This window comes from Salvelinus alpinus, chromosome 18 (assembly GCF_045679555.1).
Source record: "Salvelinus alpinus chromosome 18, SLU_Salpinus.1, whole genome shotgun sequence".
Taxonomy (NCBI): Eukaryota; Metazoa; Chordata; class Actinopteri; order Salmoniformes; family Salmonidae; genus Salvelinus; species Salvelinus alpinus.
This window is the reverse complement of record NC_092103.1, coordinates 8,501,880-8,527,157: the sequence shown is the minus strand read 5'-3', so window position 1 is coordinate 8,527,157 and position 25,278 is coordinate 8,501,880. Positions and strand designations below refer to the sequence as shown.

The window sequence follows — 25,278 nt, the reverse complement described above, 5'->3', positions numbered from 1 at the left end:
CAGTAACCATATTTGTTTAAGCAAGTCAGCCATATCAGCTATGGTTTTTAAAAAGGCAGTAAATGTTGGGACAGCTTTCTTAGGCCCAAACAGTTTGTAGGCAGTTTGTCACCGTTATAGTGCAATTAATCAATTGTTTTGTGTTGTGTAGACTGGTTGTCAATTAAATAGTTTACTCAAATAGTTTTCTTGTCCTCAAGTTGTTCCGAGCCCTGTCGCAGTCACACATGCGCAGGTGCAGAGCTGTCGGTTCGGGGAACAAGCAATGACTCACTATTTTGCAGGAAGATGGAATTTACTGCGCAAATCGTTTCTCGTGCTGTAACACTATTTGGCAGCGGAAGAAGAGGGGAAGGTTTTTGGCCGTAGAATCGGTGTTGCCATCAAACGGAGACTGGCTTGGCACAGGGGACAAACGGGAGACGAAAATATCCTTCATATCTTGCTATAATTTCACAATAAAGCGGGTAAGATATCCCGACAGACAAACATCTATTGTCAGACAGGAAGCCAACCACAAATATGCATTCGAAAAGGTCTCTATGCGCGCGTAACATGGGTTTTCAAAATTGGGGTGGAAAGTAGGCTGGTTTGAGTCATTTTTGTTTTCACTTGAAAATGTGTTTCTTGTCAGCCAGAGTACAGTACATCCTTTGTTCGACTGTGCGATTTTAGTACTTACTCTCCCCTCTGCTGCAGGGAATGTAAATAATAGTAATACAATATGGCTGCTGCAGCCACTAACGTTAGCTAGTGTAGCTAATTATGCGCTGTTTGCAGACTGCATTTTTCTTACCATTTCAAGACAATGACCACGTTTACATGCGCACAGTATTCCTGATAGTAGCTCATATCCCGCTTAAAGTCAATTTAGGCTTGATCCGAAAATGTGGTCGGAGGCTTAGTATGGAGGGCGTGACGCAATTGCGTAGTCATGCAGAGGCAAGTCAAACTCTGTACCGCATCGCCTTGCCCTTCCGAACTATGCGGAGTGCTCCGTATAGTCCGCATCGACATGATTGGTTGACGGTAGGTGGGGGCGGTACATCCTGTATAAACACTAACTTCCCCGACAACTTCCTTCACAATTGCTCTGCTCTGCTAAGCGCAAGAAGTATGAAAGCCTTGACATCTGTGGAGGCTGCATCTCAGTAAATGCTGTACTGCCACAGATGTCTGATTGACCAATCAGAGCCTTTTAAGGTCATATTCGGGATAAACTGTTTACATGAACCTTTGATATACTGTTTACATTAACCCTTGATATCCTGATCATGAGTATCCCTGTAACCATGAATAAACAGAATTTTCCTAATTTAAGTATATGGGTTAAATTTAATAGTAACTGATATATGGACCCTGACTGTTTGCCTATAACCTCTCACATGTAACGTAATATAACATTAACTCCTCCTGATTTATCCATTTCTTGCAGAGAAATTATATAACAAATGTTAATTTTGTCTTGGGAACAGGAGTGGAGAAATATATATATTTTTTTTCTTTCAGCATCTCTTGAGAACATGTGAATGAGTGTGTAATGTGTAATCATTGACACTGTTATGCAAGCAGACAGTATTTCAAATAAAATTTTATTGGCCACGTACACAAATTTAGCAGATGTTATTAAGGGTGTAGCGAAATGCTTGTGTTCCTAGCTCCAACAGTGCAGTAGTATCTAAATCTATTCACAACAATACACACAAATCTAAAAGTAAAAGAATGGACTTTAGAAATATATACATTTTAGATTGAGCAATGTCGGAGAGGCATTGACTAAAATACAGTAGAATAGAATACAGTATATACATATGAGATGAGTAAAGCAGTATGTAAACATTATTTAAACATTATTAAAGTGACTAGTGATTCCAAGTCTATGTATATAGGGCAGCAGCCTCTAAGGTGCAGGGTTACGAAGCCGGCTAGTGATGGCTATTTAACAGTCTGATGGCCTTGAGATCGAAGCTGTTTTTCAGTCTCTCGGTCCCAGCTTTGATGCACCTGTACTGACCTTGCCTTCTGGATGATAGATATGTGAACAGGCCGTGGCTCGGGTGGTTGATGTCCTTGATGATATATTTGGCCTTCCTGTGACATTGGGTACTGTAGGTGTCCTGGAGGGCAGGTAGTTTGTCCCCGGTGATGCATTGGGCAGACCGCACCACCCTCTGGAGAGCCCTGCGTTTGCAGGTGGTGCAGTTGCCGTACCAGGCGATGATACAGCCCGACAGGATGCTCTCAATTGTGCATCTGTAAAAGGTTGTGATGGTTTTCGGGACCAAGCCAAATTTCTCCAGCCTCCTGAGATTGAAGAGCCGCTGTCGCGCCTTCTTCACCACACTGTCTGTGTGGGTGGACCATTTCAGATCGTCAGTGATATGTACGCCGAGGAACTTGAAGCTTTCCACCTTCTCCACTGCGGCCCCGTCAATGGGGATAGGGGCGTGCGCCCTCTGCTGTTTCCTGAAGTCCACGATCAGCTCCTTTGTTTTGTTGACGTTGAGTGTTTTGATTAGTGTTTTTAGTGTTTTGATTAGCCTAGTCCTGGTATCTAATGGTAAAATCTGAGTGACATAGGGTGGATGGTAACAAAACAGGCTTCTCCTTCACCTTGGCGATCATCACTTCAATGTAACTGACTACATACATGGCTTGGATACATTCCAATAATACACATGAAATCAGTGTCATCAGGGTCTCTCACTGTTGCCATGACATCCTCACACCAGTGGGAAGAAAGAGTTTTTATTTTTTTTTAGCTACAGTACCAGTCAAAAGTTTGGACACACCTCCTCATTCAAGGTTTTTTCTTTATTTTTACTATTTTCTACATTGTAGAATAAGAGTGAAGACAACAAAACTATCATGTAGTAACTAAAAATGTTAAACCAATCAAAATAGATTTTAGATTCTTCAAATTAGCCACCCTTTGCCTTGATGACAGCTTTGCACACTCTTGGCATTCTCTCAAATAGCTTCACCTGGAATGCTTTTCCAACAGTCTTGAAGGAGTTCCCACATATACTGAGCACTTGTTGGCTGCTTTTCCTTCACTCTGCGGTCCAACTCATCCCAAACCATATCAATTGGGTTGAGGTTGGGTGATTGTGGAGGCCAGGTCATCTGATGCAGCACTCCATCACTATCCTGCTTGGTCAAATATCCATTACACAGCTTGGAGGTGTGTTGGGTCATTGTCCTGTTGAAAAACAAATGATAGTCCCACTAAGCGCAAACCAGATGAGATGGCGTATCGCAGCAGCATGCTGAGGTAGCCATGCTGGTTAAGTGTGCCTTGAATTCTAAATAAATCACTGACAGTGTTACCACCAAAGCACCCCCACACAATCACACCACCTCCTCCATGCTTCATGGTGGGAACCACACATGCAGAGATCATCCGATCATCTACAATCATCTAAGACATGGCGGTTTGAACCAAAAATCTCAGATTTGGAATGAAGATTTCCATGAAGAGCATGCATTTAGTTTTACTAGCATTTAAAAGCAATTGGAGGCCATGGAAGGAGTGTTGTCTGGCATTGGAGGTTTGTTAACACAGTGTCCAAAGAAGGGCCAGATGTATACAGAATGGTGTCGTCTGCGTAGAGGTGGATCAGAGAATCACCAGCAGCAAGAGCGACATCATTAATATTTACAGAGAAAAGAGTCGGCCCGAGAATTGAACCCTGTGGCACCCCCATAGAGACTGACAGAGTTCCGGACAACAGGCCCTCCGATTTGACACACTGAACTCTATCTGAGAAGTAGTTGGTGAACCAGGCGAGGCAGTCATTTGAGAAACCAAGGCTATTGAGTCTGCCGATAAGAATGCAGTGATTGACAGAGTCGAAAGCCTTGGCCAGGTCGATGAAGACAGCTGCACAGTACTGTCTTTTATTGATGGCGGTTATGATATCGTTTAGGACCTTGAGCATGGCTGAGGTGCACCCATGACCAGCTCGGAAACCAGATTGCATAGTGGAGAAGGTACGGTGGGATTCGAAATGGTCGGTGATCTGTTTGTTAACTTGGCTTTCGAAAAGGCAGGGCAGGATGGATATAGGTCTATAACAGTTTGGGTCTAGAGTGTCTCCACATTAGAAGACGGGGATGACCGCGGCAGCTTTCCAATCTTTGGGGATCTCAGACGATACGAAAGACAGGTTGAACAGGCTAGTAATAGGGGTTGCAACAGTTCTGGTGAATAATTTTAGAAAGAGAGGGTCCAGATTGTCTAGCCCGGCTGATTAGTAGGGGTCCAGATTTTGCAGCTCTTTCAGAACATCAGCTGTCTGGATTTGGGTGAAGGAGAAGCGGGGGGTTGGGCAAGTTGCTGCAGGGGGCCTCCCGGGTGGCGCAGTGGTCTAAGGCACTAGCTGTGCCACCAGAAACTCTGGGTTCGAGCCCAGGCTCTGTCGCAGCTGGCCGCGACCGGGAGGCCCACGGGGCGGCGCACAATTGGCCTAGCGTAGTCCGGGTTAGGGAGGGTTTGGCCGGCAGGGATTTCCATGTCTCATCGCACACTAGCGACTCCTGTGGCGGGTCGGGCGCAGTGCACGCTGACCAGGTCGCTAGGTGTACAATGTTTCCTCCGACACATTGGTGCGGCTGGCTTCCGGGTTGGATGCGCGCTGTGTTAAGAAGCAGTGCGGCTTGGTTGGGTTGTGTTTCGGTGGACGCATGGCTCTCGACCTTCGCTTCTCCCGAGTCCGTACGGAAGTTGCAGCGATGAGACAAGACAGTAACTACTAACAATTGGATACCACGAAATTGGGGAGAAAAAAATAAAGAATTGCCAGGTGGAAAGCATTGCCAGCCGTAGAAAAATGCTTATTGAAATGATCGATTATCGTAGATTTATCGGTGGTGACAGTGTTTCCTAGCCTCAGTGCAGTGGGCAGCAAGGAGGAGGTGCTCTTATTCTCCATGGACTTTACAGTGTCCCAAAACTTTTGGGATTTAGTGCTACAGGATGCAATTTTATGTTTGAAAAAGCTAGCCTTAGCTAGCATATCGATGGGGCATATCGATGGGGCTATTCGATGCTAATATATATAAACATCAATGATGTCGCTCTTGCTGCTGGTGAGTCTGATCCACCTCTACGCAGACGACACCATTCTGTATACTTCTGGCCCTTCTCTGGACACTGTGTTAACAACCCTCCAGACGAGCTTCAATGCCATACAACTCTCCTTCCGTGGCCTCCAACTGCTCTTAAATACAAGTAAAACTATATGCATGCTCTTCAACCGATCGCTGCCTGCACCTGCCCGCCCGTCCAGCATCACTACTCTGGACGGTTCTGACTTAGATTATGTGGACAACTACAAATACCTAGGTGTCTGGTTAGACTGTAAACTCTCCTCCAGACTCACATAAAACATCTCCAATCCAAAGTTAAATCTAGAATTGGCTTGCTATTACGCAACAAAGCATCCTTCACCCATGCTGCCAAACATACCCTCATAAAACTGACCATCTTACCGATCCTCGACTTCGGCGATGTCATTTACAAAATAGCCTCCAACACCCTACTCAACAAATTGGATGCAGTCTATCACAGTGCCATCTGTTTTGTCACCAAAGCCCCATATACTACCCACCACTGCGACCTGTACTCTCTCGTTGGCTGGCCCTCGCTTCATACTCGTTGCCAAACCCACTGGCTCCAGGACATCTACAAGACCCTGCTAGGTAAAGTTCAGCCTTATCTCTGCTCGCTGGTCACCATAGCAGCACCCACCCGTAGCACGCGTTCCAGCAGGTATATCTCACTTGTCACCCCCAAAGCCAATTCCTCCTTTGGCCGCCTCTCCTTCCAGTTCTCTGCTGCCATTGACTGGAACGAACTACAAAAATCTCTGAAACTGGAAACACTTATCTCCCTCACTAGCTTTAAGCACCAGCTGTCAGAGCAGCTCACAGATCACTGCACCTGTACATAGCCCATCTATAATTAGCCCAAACAACTACCCCTTCCCCTACTGTATTTATTTATTATTTTGCTCCTTTGCACCCCAGTATTTCTACTTTGCACAATCATCTACTGTCAAATCTACCATTCCAGTGTTTTAATTGCTATATTGTATTTACTTCGCCACCATGGCCTATTTATTGCCTTTACCTCCCTTATCTCACCTCATTTGCTCACATTGTATATAGACTTATTTTTCTACTGTATTATTGACTGTATGTTTGTTTTACTGCATGTGTAACTCTGTGTTTTTATATGTGTCGGAACTGCTTTGCTTTATCTTGGCCAGGTCGCAGTTGTAAATAAGAACTTGTTCTCAACTAGCCTACCTGGTTGAATAAAGGTGAAATAAAAAAAATACTAAAATAATGCAGAACGCCACAGGATGTTTTTATGCTGGTCAAGGGCAGTCAAGTCTGGGCCTGATTTATGCAGTCTCCTCTGAACAGTTGATGTTGAGATGTGTCTGTTACTTGAACTCTGGAGCATTTATTTGGGCTGCAATTTCTGAAGCTAGTAACTATAATGAACTTATCCTCTGCAGCAGTGGTAACTCTTCCTTTCTTGTGGCGGTCCTCATGAGAGCCAGTTTCATCATAGCGCTTGATAGTTTTTGGGACTGCACTTGAAGAAACTGTCAACGTTCTTGAAATTTTCCATATTGACTGACCTTCAAGTCTTAAAAGTAATGATGGATTTCTCTTTGCTTATTTGAGCTTTTCTTAACATAATACGGTCTTGGTCTTTTACCAAATAGGGCTATCTTCTGTATACCAACCCCACCTTGTCACAACACAACTGATTGGCCCAAACGCATTTATAAGAAAAGAAATTCCACAAATTTACATTTAACAAGGCACACCTGTTAAATTAAATGCATTCCAGGTGACTATCTCATGAAGCTGGTTGAAAAAATGCTGTCATCAAGTCAAAGGGTGACTATGGCTACTTTGAAGAATCTCAAATATCAAATATATTTAGATTTGTTTAACACTTTTTTGGTTACTATATGATTCCATATGTGTTATTTCATAGTTTTGATGTATTCACTATTATTCTACAATGTAGAAAATGGTACAAATAAAGAAAAACCCTAGAATGAGTAGGTGTGTCCAAACTTTTGACTGGTACTGTACATCTTGATGATTTAGCCCACAATATTTGGGGGGTCTGCTTTGATATGAAATGGATAACCAAACACAATGTTTTTCTCTTTTTTGAGATTATGTGCAAAATTAGTCTTTTAAAGCGACTCAATAGAATTAAGCAATAAGGCACGAGGGCGTGTGGTATATGGCCAATATACCATGGCTAAGGGTTGTTCTTAGGCACAACGCAGAGTGCCACGGCTGTCAGCCAATCAGCATTCAGGGCTCGAACCACCCAATTTATAATCACCTTTATATAATAATTTATTTTGGTTTGCAGGTCTTCGCAGAGACCTGATGTGACCGTCATCCCTGAACAGAGACATCCGCCTGCTCCGAAGTCAGTCCTCTACCATCCGTGGACAATCTGGGTTGAATACCATAATCCGTCCCTATCCCTTTTTTCTGCTTTCACTGGGTATCATAGATAGACGCTTTACTTTTTAACTCCCTCCCTCCCACTGGGCAAAAACTGGTTGAATAAAAGTTGTTTCCACATCATTTCAACCCCAAAAAACAATATATTGACGTTGAATCAACGTGGAAAACTGATTGGATTTGCAAAAAGTCATCAACATAAGAGCATTTTGTAATTTTTTCACTCAACTTTTAACCTAAATCCAATGACATGGTGACATTTTTTGTTGGTTTCATGTTAGTTGACAACTCAACCAAATGCAAATCAAAACTAGATGTTGAACTGACGTCTGTGCCCAGTGGGCAGTTTCCATTTTCTGAATTGGTTGCCATATAGATTTTCACTTTCTCACTTCCTCTGACTGGACCCACTGGATTCTATTAAGATTTATTCCCTGGCTGTTGTCCATCTCTCTGGGCTATTACATAAATCATTAATGTTTTCATTACATTCATATTTTTATACCCCAGACTTGGTACCATAGATATTTTCACCCTAGTCTGGCAGCTCGGCTGCTCCCCTATATGCTGATGAATGAAGACCCAATTCAGGAAGAGCGCACCGGGCCAGCGATCCAGAGCTGATGCAGGTTAGTTTGGCTTTAATCAGGCTCTTTATAGATTTGTTTGTGGCATCCCAAATGGCATCCTATTCCCTTTATTACTTACTTACTTAGCCTGCTCCTTTGGGAGCATAGACCATCAATGACTCCTCTCCATCGCACTCTGTTCTAGTGTTGTATGGTAAGCTGAAATGTCTGTACTTTTTTATATTAGAACATGAGAAACGGTTCAGTACTAGAATTTGTATTATTTTCGGGTACTTCTGTCAAATGTCGTCTACTGATTTGAAAGAGGATCAAGTCTGTCTATCAGCGCAGTCGAGGTCCCCTTATAGCGCGAGAGCACCGTGCCTGCTCCACTTACTCATTGCTAGCTCTAGCCTGTCCTGAGGAACCACTGAACTCACTGAAGTCTGGGCTGCATCATGTTAGCTCCCCACTCATTCGGCACAGATGTTAGCACACTTGAATAATGCAAAACGGCATTTAGAAATGTTGGAACTGTTTTGCGAACTGTATTTAACAATGGCATTACAGGCGAGAGCACTTTAAAAAATACAATATTGAAGATACCGGTAGCTTCCAGCTTTGTAGGCTAACTTCCCTTGCTAGCTTACAGCTGAAGCTAACATCAATTCACTGCCCTAGTACTTAGTTTGTGATAATATGCCAAGCGTAATGCAAAATATGCTGATTTCAAAGCTGATTGTCAACACAAACCATAGCTACAGTCATTGCCCAAAACTTTATTCACTTTGTCTCCCTCGCCTGCTACGCTAGGTTACGTCTTTCCTGTCTCTCTCATTGTGTGTGTGAATGTACCACCTCAAGGCTTACTATAAAGCAGGTGACAGCGCGCCTTATTTGGTAATGGTCTTGGTAAGTGGAGTGTGCCAATATATTTTTGCTTGATGCTTCCTTGACTAGACTACTGACATTACCCAAAATTCAAAAGGCAGTAAGGCACATTTCCGCATATGACCAAATTCAACATTCTTTCTTACCCTTTCATACACATCTATGTGCTTTTGCGAAGAAAAAAAAACATGTAGGCTATGAGGATTATACCTTTTATATTCGTAGCTACATCCATCGTAATAAGAAATAGATGACAATGGTAGTCATCTCAATTCCTTGTATTTTTTATCAACTACTATGACTGATTGGTGGCGCAGTCCGCTAGGACAGTTGGCTCATAGTTCAATAGATGGGTTAGCTGACAACGTTACGAAAACTATATGCACGCTTCAATGGGGCAGAAGTCAGCATGTTGTGACTCTGGATGGCCAGATTGCTAGAAAGAATGACAAGAAACTGCCATGTGGGGAAATCGTAAGTGGCTCGTTTCATCTTGTTTTTGATACTAAAGCTGTGTTCGAATACAAATACTAACATACTGTATACTACATACAGTGAGGGAAAAAGGTATTTGATCCCCTGCTGATTTTGTACGTTTGCCCTCTGACAAAGAAATTATCAGTCTATAATTTTAATGGTAGGTTTATTTGAACAGTGAGAGACAGAATAACAACAAAAAAATCCTGAAAAACGCATGTCTAAAATGTTATAAATTGATTTGCATTTTAATGAGGGAAATAAGTATTTGACCCTCTCTCAATCAGAAAGATTTCTGGCTCCCAGGTGTCTTTTATACAGGTAACGAGCTGAGATTAGGAGCACACTCTTAAAGGGAGTGCTCCTAATCTCAGTTTGTTACCTGTATAAAAGACACCTGTCCACAGAAGCAATCAATCAATCAGATTCCAAACTCTCCACCATGGCCAAGACCAACGAGCTCTCCAAGGATGTCAGGGACAAGATTGTAGACCTACACAAGGCTGGAATGAGCTACAAGACCATCGCCAAGCAGGTTGGTGAAAAGGTGACAACAGTTGGTGCGATTATTCGCAAATGGAAGAAACACAAAAGAACTGTCAATCTCCCTCGGCCTGGGGTTCCATGCAAGATCTCACCTTGTGGAGTTGCAATGATCATGAGAACGGTAAGGAATCAGCCCAGAACTACACAAGAGGATCTTGTCAATGATCTCAGGCAGCTGGGACCATATTCACCAAGAAAACAATTGGTAACACACTACGCAGTGAAGGACTGAAATCCTGCAGCGCCCGCAAGGTCCTCCTGCTCAAGAAAGCAGATATACATGCCCATCTGAAGTTTGCCAATGAAAATCTGAATGATTCAGAGGACAACTGGGTGAAAGTGTTGTGGTCAGATGAGACCAAAATGGAGCTCTTTGGCATCAACTCAACTCGCCGTGTTTGGAGGAGGAATGCTGCCTATGACCCCAAGAACACCATCCCCACCGTCAAACATGGAGGTGGAAACATTATGCTTTGGGGGTGTTTTTCTGCTAAGGGGACAGGACAACTTCACCGCATCAAAGGGACAATGGACAATGTACCGTCAAATCTTGGGTGAGAACCTCCTTCCCTCAGCCAGGGCATTGAAAATGGGTCTTGGATGGGTATTCTAGCATGACAATGACCCAAAACACACGGCCAAGGCAACAAAGGAGTGGCTCAAGAAGAAGCACATTAAGGTCCTGGAGTGGCCTAGCCAGTCTCCAGGCCTTAATCCCATAGAAAATCTGTGGAGGGAGCTGAAGGTTCGAGTTGCCAAACGTCAGCCTCAAAACCTTAATGACTTGGAGAAGATCTGCAAAGAGGAGTGGGACAAAATCCCTCCTGAGATGTGTGCAAACCTGGTGGCCAACTACAAGAAACGTCTGACCTCTGATTGCCAACAAGGGTTTTGCCACCAAGTACTAAGTCATGTTTTCCAGAGGGGTCAAATACTTATTTCCCTCATTAAAATGCAAATCAATTTATAACATTTTTGACATGCGTTTTTCAGGATTTTTTTGTTGTTATTCTGTCTCTCACTGTTCAAATAAACCTACCATTAAAATTATAGACCGATCCTTTCTTTGTCAGTGGGCAAACGTACAAAATCAGCAGGGGATCAAATACTTTTTTCCCTCACTGTATTACATAATATTAGTTCATTTTAGTATATTGTAAACGAACAGTATCCTTTCAGTTGATCATATTAGCGCTTCGCCTGTCTACCTGAAGTTGATGCTGTTGCTATGCAACCTATTGCTAGCTTGTTAGCATAACAAATTACTAGCTAGATATTTTACGGTTTCGGGTTTGTTCGTAAATTCAATCCAGAGCGTTGTCAGATTGTCCATTTGCAAATTCAGAACGTTTCGCTCTTGGAGCGTACACTGGACGCTCTGGCCGAGGAGTTGGGTTGATCCGAGCGAGTGTTCTCACCTCACAACGGTAGTCAAGCACCCAAGTTAACGTTGGCTAGCTTGCTAGCTACTTCCAGACACAAATGAGAGAACACCTCACTCTGACCATTTTACTCGCCCTAGCAGAGCTGGTTAGGCTGTTTTAATGTTATCCAGAGCGTTGGTGACTGTAACTGTGCTGCTGGCAACAATTTAATTACGCTTGTTTTTGCAGACGTTTACTGACACTGGCCATTTTCAATAGGCGTTGAGCGTTTGTAAATCCTTCAGTAATTCTGCGCTCTGGCACACTCATACGAGAGTGCTCTGAAATCGGAGTAGATAGCCAAAATTAACAATATCCATTGAGAACTCACAACGACTATACCACTTAGCTAAGAATGACGTGAATAATCAAATCAATAAATGTTGAGTAGTTAGTTAGCATATAGTTAATATACTGCCTGGCTGTAATGACTTTCGTCGGTGGAAAGAGAGGAGGACCAAAGCGCAGCGTGGTACGTTTCCATATTTATTGGAATACTTTTTCAATACGAACAAAAACAATAAACAGACGAAAACCAACGGAGCTACAGTCCTGAACTAGAGAACATAGAACACATGAATGCATGAACAGGAACAATCACCCACAAACCAATAGTGAAAACAGGCAACCTAAATATGGTTCCCAATCAGAGACAACGTAAAACACCTGCCTCTGATTGAGAACCATATCAGGCCAATAAGACAAACCTAACCTAGAAACATAGAACATAGACTATACCCACCCAGCTCAGGTCCTGACCAACTAAATAAAGACAAAACAAAGGAAATAAGGTCAGGAACGTGACACTGGCAAGTTCATTGAAATAGTAGCCAACTAATGTTAGGTAACTAACTAACATACCGATACATACTGTTGTAATGCTATGCGGTTCGTAAGGATAACAAACTAACAAATTGTCAGCCAACATAACGTGTAACTTATTTGAAAAGTCATTACTTTATGACATTGCTCAACATTTTCTTAAACATTAGTCGTAATTAGTTAAAGCAATGAATTTTGTATCCACTCTCTTCAACTTCAGCTGCATATTTTCCTCCATTTTCTTCAAATCTGAAAACATTGTGAAACCACGGCCATTTTCTGAAGAATTTCATTATGGGCCCTAAAAGCACAGAAATAGTGTCGACTGCTTGAATTCTTCGTATTTTGGCGAAATTAGTACGACATCCGGGAACTTTTGGAATACTAACTATATCCATACTATGACCAATAAGCATACTACATACTCAATTTATGTCACAAATAGTACGGTTAGTGTAGTTGGTATGAGTATTTGAATATAGATGTCTTGTTTTGAGGTGTTTTGACGGATTTCATATCAATGCTAATATGGCTAAAATTCGCTAGCCAGATAACCAACAACTGTAACCATGTATTTGAGAGACAACAAGTGCTCATTGTGCAAATGTATTTATGTTTTCAATAAACATTGGAGACGAACTATACATGTCAACAATCTAAGCTAACCCCCTCTAGTTTTTTTCATGTAGTTGCACGTGCCCTGGTTTTGTTGCTAAACAACCAACCCGTCTATGGTCGAGAGTTCTAGCCCCACATGGGGTAGATATCTTATATATATATATTTTATCCTTTATTTACAATATTCATCCCGTGCCCACACACTTTGAATTCTGAAAAGTGAAAGCATACCTGTGAGAGAGATCGCCCTGGTAGTAGTTTTTATGTTTTTTATGTAGTACCCACGACCAATCTGTGAGTTAATTTGACCAAAAAGAGCTACTGCATAAATACTACAATGCGGGTTGGATTGAACTAAGCCCCCCCAATTGAGCCCCTAAATCTTAATTTTCAAGGGATGATTGTTATTTTCTTTCCAACACAATAAATGTTAGTCCACATTTCAACAATTATTTTTTGCGCCCCATGTGGGATTCGAATTTACACTGCAAGTGGCAATAGGTGTCAGGAACTCAGGAACTTGGCGCCCTACCACTGGTTTCCAACTAGTTACCACAGCCACAAAGTCAAAGTTGGCTATAGCGTAAAAATGAATGAAAACAAAAATTAGGCATACGTTAGGGTTGTGTTAGGGAAAGGTTAGCAGTGTGGTTATGTTAAATTCAAATTTTAAGAAGATAAGTTGTAGAAATAGGTGGCCTGTATGACTTGTGACGACCCATACAGGGGCTAACTCTCCTAACTGCCCAGTGCCGTATTTGCTCGCAATGCACATAATTGTATTATCAGAGCATGCCAGTGGACCTCTGGTAAGTAGGCTATGTTTTATTGAGAAAGTGTTGGGATCAGGTACTACTACGTTTACCTTGGTAGGCCGTCAATGTAAATAGGAATTTGTTCTTTAACTGACTTGCCTAGTTAAATAAAGGTTAAATAAATAAAAATGAAATACCCCCAAATGAATATTTATGTGCAATTCTCCCAACCCACAACTTCTCACCTGAATTACTTTTTATTTTTTACATTTTAAGGCGCAAAGGCTTAAATTGGGGTTGAGAGTTACCCTTTAAAGAGACAGCTCACACTTTTATATAAAAAAGATATTGCTTTCTATGCAAATGTCGTTCATCAGTAGGCTACTGCGGATGAGTAGCCTAGTCAAACTGCGCGCTGTTGGTCAGTGTGCGAAGCGAGAGACAAGCGGCCTATTCCTATTCAGGTAAGCGGCCTATTCCTTGCACATCTGCGCATGGCACCTCCAGCATTCAAATGCTTGTAAAATGGTTGCGTAATATTAGGCTTTATTAATTGAGTGACAACCACTGTAATTGGTTATAGTTATCAAATGCTGTTGGAAAATTGTGTTTTACCGGAATAAAAGAAAGCGACCAGAGACACATCTCTCATCTGGCTATAGCCTATATACAGTGTCTTTAGAAAGTATTCACACCCCTTGACTTTTTCCTAATTTTGTTGTGTTACAGGCTGAATTTAAAATTGATTACATTTAGATTTTGTGTCACTGGCCTACACACAATACCCCATAATGTCAAAGTGGAAATATGTTTTTAGAAATGTTTACAAATTAATAAAAAATGAAACCTGAAATGCCTTGAGTCAATAAGTATTCAACCCCTTTGTTATGGCAAGCCTAAATACGTTCAGGAGGAAAAAGTTGCTTAACAAGTCAATAAGTTGCATGGACTCACTCTGTGAAATCATGTTAACCCCTATTATTGTTGAATGACTACCCCATCTCTGTACCCCACACATACAATTATCAGTAAGGTCCCTCGGTCGAGCAGGGAATTTCAAACACAGATTCAACCACAAAGACCAGGGAGGTTTTCCAATGCCTCGCAAAGAAGGGCACCTAAAAAGCAGAAATTGAATATCACTTTGAGCATGGTGAAGTTATTCATTACACTGGAGGGTGTATCAATACACCCCCTCACTACAAAGACGCAGGCGTCCTTCCTAACTCAGTTGTTGGAGAGGAAGGAAACCGCTCAGGGATTTCACCATGAGGCAAATGGTGGCTTTAAAACAGTTACACGGTTTAATGCCTGTGATAGGAGAAAACTGAGGATGGATCAACAACATTGTAGTTACTCCACAATACTAACGTAAATGACAGAGTGAAATGAAGGAAGCCTGTACAGAATAAAAACTTTGTCCTTAATTTAAAGCATTATGTTTGGGGCAAATCCAATAGATCACTGAGTACCACTCTTCATATTTTCAAGAATGGTACTGGCTGCATCATGTTATGGATATGCTAATCGCTGCCAAAGGTGATTCTTACATGTATTGACTTGGGGTTGAATGTAATCAAGATATATTAGTGTTTTACTTTTCATGTATTTTCTTAAAAATTTTAGAATTTTTCTTCCACTTTGACAGAGTATTTTGTGTAGATTGTTGACAAAACAATTACAGTTAAATACATTTTAATCCCACCTTAACACAAACTGGAAAAAGTCAATGGGTGTGAATACTTTCTGAAGGCACTGTATACCTGCTGAAATTAGATTTAATTTTGATTGTTCAGGTTCACCATCAGCAATAGTTTTGGTAGTTTTGCTTAAACCCAGTTCAACATTTTCACACATACCAACAAACGGATGTGATCTTCTAGTGGTCCCTGCAGTGTACGCTCAAACCGGTGTGATTAGAATGCTTATTTAGAACGTCCAGTTTCGATTGACGCAGCAGTCAGCATTTGAGCTAGCCACATTTTGCACAAACACAGAAAGTGCAAATCAATCCCAGAACAACAGCAACGGACCTTGTGAAGATGCTGGAGGACACAGGTACAAAAGTATCTATATCCACAGTAAAACGAGTCCTATGCGTAGTATTTTTTTTTCTTTCTCAGAGGCACTGAGTTTGAAGGTAGGCCTTGAAATACATCCACATGTACACCTCCAATTGACTCAAATGATGTCAATTAGCCTATCAGAAGCTTCTAAAGCCATGACATGGTATATAAGTGAAATAATCTGTCTGTAAACAATTGTTGGAAGAATTACTTGTGTCATGCACAAAGTAGATGTCCTAACCGACTTGACAAAACTATAGTTTGTTAACAAGAAATGTATGGAGTGGTTGAAAAACGACTCCAACCTAAGTGTATGTAAACTTCTGCCTTCAACTGCAATTAGATTGGTAAAAACGAAGTCAGTGGTTGTATAATTGATCAATTAATTCATACATGACTATCTCTGAAAAAAGATGAACATCAAAAATTTAAAATGTAATGATACCTCAAAAGATCTGTCTGGGTCAAGTGCCATTCTGTGACTTTGGCGTTTTTTGTTGTTGCTGTGGTATCGTTTGGGAATCGAGTGTTGTGATGGTATTGAGTGTCATGATACTTAACCTGGTATCAAAGTCAAAATTCTGCTATTGTGACAACACTATTCTTTTCTGGGTAGTCTTCTCCAGCTCGTTCCACTCCAAGCCGGTTCTCCTTCCTTGTATCTGCCTCAAGCTCCCACCTCCAGGTGTTTCTCGACACCCTTTTTTCCTTTCGCCAGCCTTGTGAGTTCCAGGATCCAGCTTGCCTGGTGATGTTGGAAACACCTGGACACCTATTCCCTTTATAGGGCACTACTTTTGTTTCCTTAATAATGCACTTCTTTGAACCAGGGCCCATAGAGGCTTTGATCTAACATAGTACTCTGTAGGCCTATAATAGGGAATAGGGTGCCATTTGAGGGGGACAGACTTTGTGGTTTGCTTTTGTTGTCTTCAGATGATAATCAGGTACATTTAGCCTACGTATAAGAGTAGAGTAGGCTAGCTACTGAATAGATTTACTCCATTAATTTGCATTAGAATCGTTTTTTTTAAATGTTTTTGTTTTTAAGGGCACTCGGGTGTTTCTGCAAATATGAAGAAAAAGAACTCCCACAAGTAAGCCAGGAATCCTCTACTTACTTACCTTAGCTATGATGTACCCTTTGTGATTGTGCATTTGTAAAACATTCAGCATTCGACTGTTTTGAATAGACATTTTGCGTAGTAGGCCTATTAAATGAACGGCTAAAACCATCTGCAGCTTACTTTTGACTATGTAGAGAACAGTGGTGCTTGGTAAGATACATTAATTATTTAGTCTAGTAGTGCCACGCTGAATACCTGATACTGGTCTTTAGTGGCCTGCTGAAGCGAATACAGGGCTAGTATCAGCTGTGCAGTGACACACTACCATGGTATGGCCAGTACTATATTCACACTTCAAAGTACACAGTCTTTACGGGTCTCATGTAGACAGATCCAGGGAATGAAAGCAGATCAGAGTACACACTTGACTGTATTATATTGCCATGGGCTACAATGCATATGGAAAGTATTCAGACGCCTTTACTTTTTCCACATTGTTACCTTACAGTCTTATTCAAAAAAAGAATAAGTCCTTATCAGTCTACACACCATACCCCATTATGACAAAGCAAATACAGGTGTGTAATTTTTTTTGCAAATGTACTAAAAATAAAACAAGAAATAACTTATTTACAAAGTATTCAGACTCGAAATTGAGCTCAGGTGCATCCTGTTTCCATTGGTCATCCTTGAGATGTTTCTACAACTTGATTGGAGTCCACTTGTGGTAAATTTAATTGATTGGACATGATTTGGAAAAGCGCATACCTGTCTATATAAAGTTCCACAGTTGACAGTGCATGTCAGAGCAAAAACAAAGCCATGAAGGTCTCTCAGACCATGAGAAACAAGATTCTCTGGTCTGATGAAACCAAGATTGAACTCTTTGGCCTGAATGCCAAGCGTCACGTCTGGAGATAACCTGGCACCATCCCTACGGTGAAGCATGGTGATGGCAGCATCATGCTATGGGGATGATTTTCAGCGGCAGGGACTGAGACTAGTCAGGTTCGAGGGAAAGATGAACGGAGCAAAGTACAGAGAGATCCTTGATGAAAACCTGCTCCAGAGCGCTCAGTACCTCAGACTGGGGCGAAGGTTCACCTTCCAACAGGAATACCAAGACAACGCAGTAGTGACTTCAGGACAAGTCTCTGAATGTCCTTTAGTGGCCCAGCCTGAGCCTGGACTTGAACCCGATCAAACATCTCTGGAGGGACCTGAAAATAGCTGTGCAGCGACTCTCCCCATCCAATCTGACAGAGCTTGAGAGGATCTGCAGAGAAGAATGGGAGAAACTCCCCAAATACAGGTGTGCCAAGCTTAGCGTCATACCCAGACTCAAAGTTGTAATCAATGCCAAAGGTGCTTCATCACAGTACTGAGTAAAGGGTCTGAATACTTATGTAAATTTGATATTTCCGTTTTTGCTTTGTCATATGTGGTGTTGTGTGTAGATTGATGAGAGGAAAAAATGTTTTTCAATTTTAGGATGAGGGTGTAACGTAACAATGTGGAAAAAGTCAAGGAGTCTGAATACTTTCCAAATGCACTATATATATTTAATAAATTAAATATTTTAGGCTATTTGATGTACTATAAAATGGATCCAGTTAGATTAGTAGCTAATGTAAGGGACTGACAGCCATCAGGTTTTCACCCTTTTCATTGGCTAAGTGTATGTTTGTTCCCCCGAATTCCCCTTTTTCATAAGTTGTCTGAAACATCGTTCAGGAAACAAAAGAACAGCATGGGCCCCAACAAGGCAGTGTCGTCGGCGCCGCGGCGGAACATGGTGGGCTGTCGTATCCAGCACATCTGGAAGGAGGGGAGCGCTACGTCTCAGTCGCAGTGGAAAGGCACGGTGCTGGACCAGGTGCCCGTCAACCCCTCGCTCTACCTCATCAAGTACGACGGCTTCGACTGTGTCTACGGCCTGGAGCTGCATAAAGATGAGAGGGTACAGGGCCTCGAGGTGCTCCCTGACCGTCAATGTAAGACCTTGGTCTATGTATACATATTGTTTATATTGATTGATTGTCATATGATGTTGATTGATTAACGCAAAGTTGCAGACGAGTTTCTGTTTGTGTTCTAATGGTGTTACACGTTCATAGTGTTCCTAAAATGTTAATAACATGAATTGTGAGTTTGATCGTTGATATTCACGAGTTAGTAAGTTTTCCAATGTATAAGTTAAACATGGCAAATAAACGTGAAACTAGATGTTACCGTGTACCATGTACTCTGTTGCAGCCTCTACGCGCATCAGCGACGTCAACCTGGCTGACACGATGATAGGGAAGGCAGTGGAGCACATGTTTGAGACGGAGGACGGAACTAAAGATGAGTGGAGGGGCATGGTTCTGGCCCGGGCACCCATCATGAATACCTGGTTCTTTATCACCTACGAGAAAGACCCTGTCCTGTACATGTACCAGCTCCTAGACGACTACAAGGAGGGAGACCTGAGGATCATGCCTGACTCAAGTTAGTCCTGTCCTTAGAGTTAGGCTGCACTTCAAAATGACAATAGACCACTCTCTCTTGATTGTAAGACTGCTTAAAGCTAAGATGTGTGTACGAGTTTATGAACATTTTATAAGCATGCATGAGCCTTTATAATGTCTATACTCGCCTGATGATGGGTGGGTGGGTTGCTTTTCATGATGATAGCAGGCTACTCTCTCTTCATGATAAAAGCTTTGTGTTCTTCATTGTCCAGGTCTCTCTTGTAAAAGAGATTAACCAGGTTGAATAAATAGATAAGTGAACATGTTTGAGTTTCCAATGATTTCCCATAAATAAATTACATATGGCAAAATTAACTTAAACTTGTGTTATTGTTTGTCTCTTAGATGACGCTACGCCTGCGGAGCGGGAGCCGGGGGAGGTGGTGGACAGTCTGGTGGGGAAACAGGTTGAGTACGCTAAAGAGGACGGCTCCAAACGAACTGGCATGGTCATCCACCAGGTGGAGGCCAAACCCTCTGTATACTTCATCAAGTTCGACGACGACTTCCACATCTACGTCTACGACCTGGTCAAGACCTCCTAAGGGCCACCTTTGACCTCTGACCCCTTTTCACACTACTGAGCCGAATCGAGCAGTGCTGGTCTGTTTACGTGTCCATCCACCATTGCTGAAAAGGACTATGTGGGAAAAATATTTCATAGAGAGCCAGTATAGCCTGGTTCGGGTCAGCACGGTAGTGTGAAAAGGCTACTGGGTCACTGGGCCCAGAGGACAGGAGGCCTGTCTGGGGAGTTAACGATGGATGCGTAGGTTGTGGGGAAACTCTACCATGCAGGAAAGACGATCAACCACCACCATCACCACATGGAACCTTATCTTATCCACCAATTTTCCCAAAATATCTCTTCAACGTTTCATGCAAATACTTCTTTGAGATGTGACAGACGGACAACTGGATTGGATATTTCACTGAAGCCTTTGGATTTCTACTCATGAAACATCTCTGATAGCTCTAGTCAGAGAAGAAAAAGGGGGCACTGTGCATCTGAATTAGTGGCCACGATTTGTTTCGTCAACTGTCTATCCCCTGTAGTTGAGTGATCCTATGGATACATCCCATCAATCTCTAAGGGAAAGGACAGGGAAAAGATAACAAGCCTTATATTTGCACACTGCATATAAAGTTAGTTGGCATCTCATTCGATTATTATCAGTGATTTGATGACCAAACCAGTCATAGCAATGTATCTCCTATATATGTGTGAGTGTATGAGCTCTTGTGTTAATTATTTTGTTGTACATGCAGTTCTGGAGTCCCCCTATCTTGCAGTGGTCAGTGACTACAGTACTTGGGTTTGTTTCAGTTTCGTAGAATCATTCAAACCCTGACTATGATTACATTTGTTTCTTTGTAATGTTGAAAGATATGCAACAACATATGCAGTGAGCAAAGAAATGTGTGGAAGTTATGAGAGGGAGGTGACCAGTGTTTTAAAAGGATACTTTGGGATTTTGGCAATGAGGCCCTTCATTTACTTTCCCAGAGCCAGATGAAGTCGTGGATACCATTTGTATGTCTCTGCGTGCAGTTTGAAGGAAGTTGCTAACTAGCGCTAATGCAATTGCTAACTAGCGTTAGCATAATGACTGGACGTCATTGACAAAATCCCAAAGTATCCCTTTGATTCAAACGTTTTATTTTTTTCCAAGAACTTGTTTACTTTATACTGTATTTAATGTATATTCATAGAAAATAATAGTTTGATACAGATTTAGTTCTATCACAGCACTAATTTCAAAAAATCTTCTTAGAAGATAGAGGATTTAAGAGCACTTGTTTGTTTTAGTTTTTTTGTCTGAAAGGACAATTATATTTTGATAATCTCAACAACACTATTCAAAAATGGTTAACCAGTGAGAGCGTTAATCTGTTGTCCTGAGAAAGATTTTGTTTAATATGCCTTGCCAAATCCCTCGACCCTTTTAATTCATTATTCATTCATAATAACAGCAATAATTATTCAGATAATAATTGTTTATTGTTGTTCCTGTATTCATATGTTTACAACAGTTTGTTTTGTTGGGAAAATCTATTTTCGTTACTATTTTACTTGTCATACGTTACTTAGAATCATCACATTCTTCTTGACCTCTGTGTTAAACACACTTTCTGTTTAATTGTCATAGTAACATTTTAGTAAACTGTTTTCTCATGCCTTTTAAAAACTGAAGACGGTATGGTAAAAGCACTGCAAAGTAAGACAATTATTTAGAAGTGAAAATTCCATACCAGCTCCTCAAAAGTGTTCTAAATTCAGCAGTACCACTACAACAATACTAGAGTGATTTTCGAAACATTTTCACACAACTGTTAATACACAAGAAGTATTCAAAACTTTAAATGCAACACCCACTTTATGGAGTGCATGAAATATTGTACTTGACGAACGGTTACTCGCCCTGAAAGAGATTTTTATTTGCTGTGTGTTTGTGTGTGTGTGTAACCAAACTACATGTTCCACCAGATGACCTCTTAGTATGCTCCTTTAGGGACGTTACCCGTTGTCAGAGAAACAGTGGGCAACTAAGTGGTCTAGAACCTCTAAGATACAGATGTTGTTAATTAGTTAGTAACGTAAACGTTCCATGTGACTGTAACTCCCAACACTCCACCCTTACTGCTTTCTCCATGCCCTCCATGACACTGAAGCAGTGTATGTTCAAATGCAGTCTCTGAAGAGGGGTAGTACTGTTCTTTACAGTATTCTGCGTAGTAACAGAACAGATTAGCTGTTGTGACTGATTTTGAGATTAAGTCCCTCTGTTAGAGGAGTAGCTAATGCTAACTCTAGGTTATACACAAAGTATGACTGAATGGTAGCTTTAGAGATGGATAGAAAAACCTGAGAGTATGTATATCGGTTATAATAAAGATGATAATTTTAAGACCCCGTACAGTATAAAGCCCCTCTATATCAGAAAAGCTACACACAAGTAAATATCTTCTATAACCTGTTGTATTCCAAACCGCAAACTGACTTGTGTTTTATGCAAGATGTCACCTTCAGAAAACAATTGAAAGTGTTCGATGAATTTGCCTTTCACACTTGCCTACTGTAGTATTGTACTGTGTTTGATGTCAGTTCATTGTGGGATAAAAAACAGACCTTACTTTTTGCATGAGTAGCGAAAACAGAACTGTAAGTGGAAGTTAGTGTGAAATGTGAGATGTATGTGTGTATCTCTCATTTTATTTAAGTTTTTCTATGATATGTTCAATGTGTTTCTTATTGTGACATTCCCTTTTTTTTTTGCATTTCTAAAGAAAAACAGTCATTTTTTGTATTCCATTTTTTACCCTGCTCCGCTATAGGATCAAACTCACTGGTGTTGTATGTGGCGACAACAGAAGGGCCACAGGGTGGTGGTGTTACACAGTATTTGAGGGATTATATCCTTCACATACAAAACTGATGTTGTCCAAAATAATTATTTATATTTATCTCTTTTGAGTGCCACAAGGAAAATATGAACTCAAAGAAAAAGGCCTTATAAAATTGGTAGGGGTGGGGAAATGTTTATATATAAATATAGTATATATATGGTGTGTAAGTGTATGCATGTGTGTGGATGTATAAGGTAGGTAGCACATCTTAGTTACATATCCGTGGAATAAATAATGTGCATAGACATTTTTCAGAAAAATACACTACAAAAGTATGTGGACACCCCTTCAAATTACTGGATTCAGCTATTTAATCCACACCCGTTGCTGACAGGTGTATAAAATAGAGCACAAAGCAATGCAATCTCCATAGACAAACATTGGCAGTAGAATAGCCCGTACTGAGGAGCTCAGTGACTTTAAATGTGTCACCGTCATATAAGTCAGTTTGTCAAATTCTGGCCATGCTAGAGCTGTCCCGGTCAACTGTAAGTGCTGTTATTTTGTGAATTGGAAACGTTTAGGAGCAACAACGGCTCAGCCGTGAAGTGGTATGCCACACAAGCTCGCCGAGTGCTGATGCGCATAAAAAATGTCTGTCCTCGGTTGCAACACTCACTACCGAGTTCCAAACTGCCTCTGGAAGCAAGGTCAGCACAATAACTGTTTGTTAGGAGCTTCATGAAATGGATTTCCATGGCTGACCAGCCTCACACAAGCCTAAGATAACCATGTGCAATGCCAAGCTTTGGCTGGAGTGGTGTAAAGCTTGCCGCCATTGGACTCAGTGGAAATGCATTCTAATGCATAACTAATCACGCTTCACCATCTGGCAGTCTGACGGACAAACCTGGCTTTGGCGGATGGCAGGAGAACGCAACCTGCATAGTGCCAACTGTAAAGTTTGGTGGATGGGGAATAATGGGCTGGGGCTGTTTTTCATGGTTCGGGCTAGGCCCACTAGTTCCAGTGAAGGGAAATCTTAATGGTACACCATTCAATGACATTGTAGACGATTCTGTGCTTCCAACTTTGTGGCAACAGTTTGGGGAAGGCCCAGCATGTTCCAGCATGGCAATGCCCCCGTGCACAAAGCGAGGTTCATACAGAAATGGTTTGTCTAGATCAGTGTGGAAGAACTTGACCGGCCTGCACAGAGCCATGACCTCAACCCTAATGGGATGACACCTTTGGGATGAATTGGAACGCCGACTACGACCGCACTAATGTTCTTGTGGCTGAATGGAAGCAAGTCCCCACAGCAATGCAACTTCTAGTGGAAAGCCTTCCCAGAAGAGTGGAGGCTGTTATAGCAGCAAAGGGGGACCAACTCCATATTAATGCCCATGATTTTTGAAAGATGTTCGATGAGCAGGTGTCCACATACTTTCAGGCATGTAGTGAATACACTGAACAAAAAATATAAATGCAGCATGCAACAATTTAAAAGCTTTTACTGAGTTACTGTTCATGTAAGGAAACCAGTCAATATAAATACATTCATTAGGCCCTAATCTATGGATTTCACATGACTGGATAGGGGCACAGCCATGGATGGGCCTGGGAGGGCATAGGCCTACCAACTTGGGAGCCAGGCATACCCACTTGGGAGCCAGGCCCACCAACTGGGGAGCCTGGGCCCAGCCAATCAGAATTTGTTTTTCCCCACAAAGGGACTTTTTTAGAGACAGAAATACTCCTCAGACGATCCGACATGTGATCAAGCCGGATGTGGAGGTCCTGGGCTGGTGTGGTTACACATAGTCTGCGGATGTGAGGCAGGTTGAATGTACTGCCAAATTTTCTAAAAAGACAGTGGTAGAGAAATGGACATTACATTTTCTGGCAGCAGCTCTGGTGGACATGCCTGCAGTTAGCTTACCAATTGCACGCCCCCTTAAAACTTGAGACATCTGTGGCATTGTGTTGTGTGACAAAACTGCACATTTTAGAGTGGACTTTTATTGTCCCCAGCACAAGGTGCACCTGTGTAATGATCATGCTGTTTAATCAGCTTCTTGAAATGCCACACCTGTCAGGTGGATGGATTATCTTGGAAAATAGAAATGCTCAGTAACAGGGATGTAAACAAATTTGTGCATACAATTTTAGAGGAATACGCTTTTTGTGCGTATGGAACATTTCTGGGATCTTTTATTTCATCTCACGAAACATGGGATCAACACTTTACATGTTGCGTTTATATTTTTGTTCAATATATATAATTAGGGTTTTCATCTCTCAGTTACACTTAATTGTGTTTAAAAAAAATAAAAACGATATGATTTATATGGCCCCTTTTGGATGCTGTTGCTCTTTAATAACTTTGTAAAATACAGTGCAATTGGATGGTTGCAGATACATGTAATGTATAGTTGATTCTTCATGTTCGTTGTTGTCTACTTGGCTTCTATTGACCGCATCATCTTTTATTGTTCTGAAGAATGTAGATAGTTAATTTTATTTGAATTTAGAGGTATACACACATTTAAAAACATGTACTTTTTATACTTATTATGTAAGTATCCATATAACATTTGATCAAATTAAAACTATGTGAAGTTGTATGTTGGTTTCTCTCTTTGTGGTTTCTCTCCTTTTAGGGATGACAGA

At 41.4% G+C, this 25,278-nt stretch overlaps 2 protein-coding genes across 6 annotated transcripts in view; one reads left to right on the top strand and one right to left on the bottom strand.

The window, feature by feature from the left end:
- Positions 1 to 945, bottom strand: part of LOC139543653 (hippocampus abundant transcript 1 protein-like) — a 35,367-nt gene extending 34,422 nt beyond the window's left edge. The window contains exon 1 of the mRNA XM_071349948.1: positions 797 to 945. Within this exon, the coding sequence (XP_071206049.1) occupies positions 797 to 799 (3 nt within the window). The 5' untranslated portion in view covers positions 800 to 945. The remainder of the gene's footprint in view (positions 1 to 796) is intronic.
- LOC139543654 (spindlin-W) lies at positions 292 to 25,232 on the top strand. 5 transcript variants are annotated; one of them, XM_071349950.1, is made up of 7 exons: positions 292 to 467; positions 7,412 to 7,502; positions 8,020 to 8,138; positions 16,729 to 16,774; positions 18,479 to 18,738; positions 19,001 to 19,234; positions 19,603 to 25,232. In XM_071349950.1, the coding sequence occupies exons 3-7, from the start codon at positions 8,084 to 8,086 to the stop codon at positions 19,800 to 19,802; spliced, it is 795 nt and encodes a 264-aa protein (XP_071206051.1). In that variant the 5' UTR covers positions 292 to 467; positions 7,412 to 7,502; positions 8,020 to 8,083; the 3' UTR covers positions 19,803 to 25,232. The 5 variants fall into 5 exon arrangements, with proteins under 5 accessions (XP_071206051.1, XP_071206050.1, XP_071206053.1 ...); XM_071349949.1 differs by having other exon boundaries at positions 293 to 467; positions 7,412 to 8,138; XM_071349952.1 differs by having other exon boundaries at positions 294 to 467; positions 7,412 to 8,138; positions 18,459 to 18,738.
- The last annotated feature ends 46 nt before the right edge of the window (positions 25,233 to 25,278 follow it).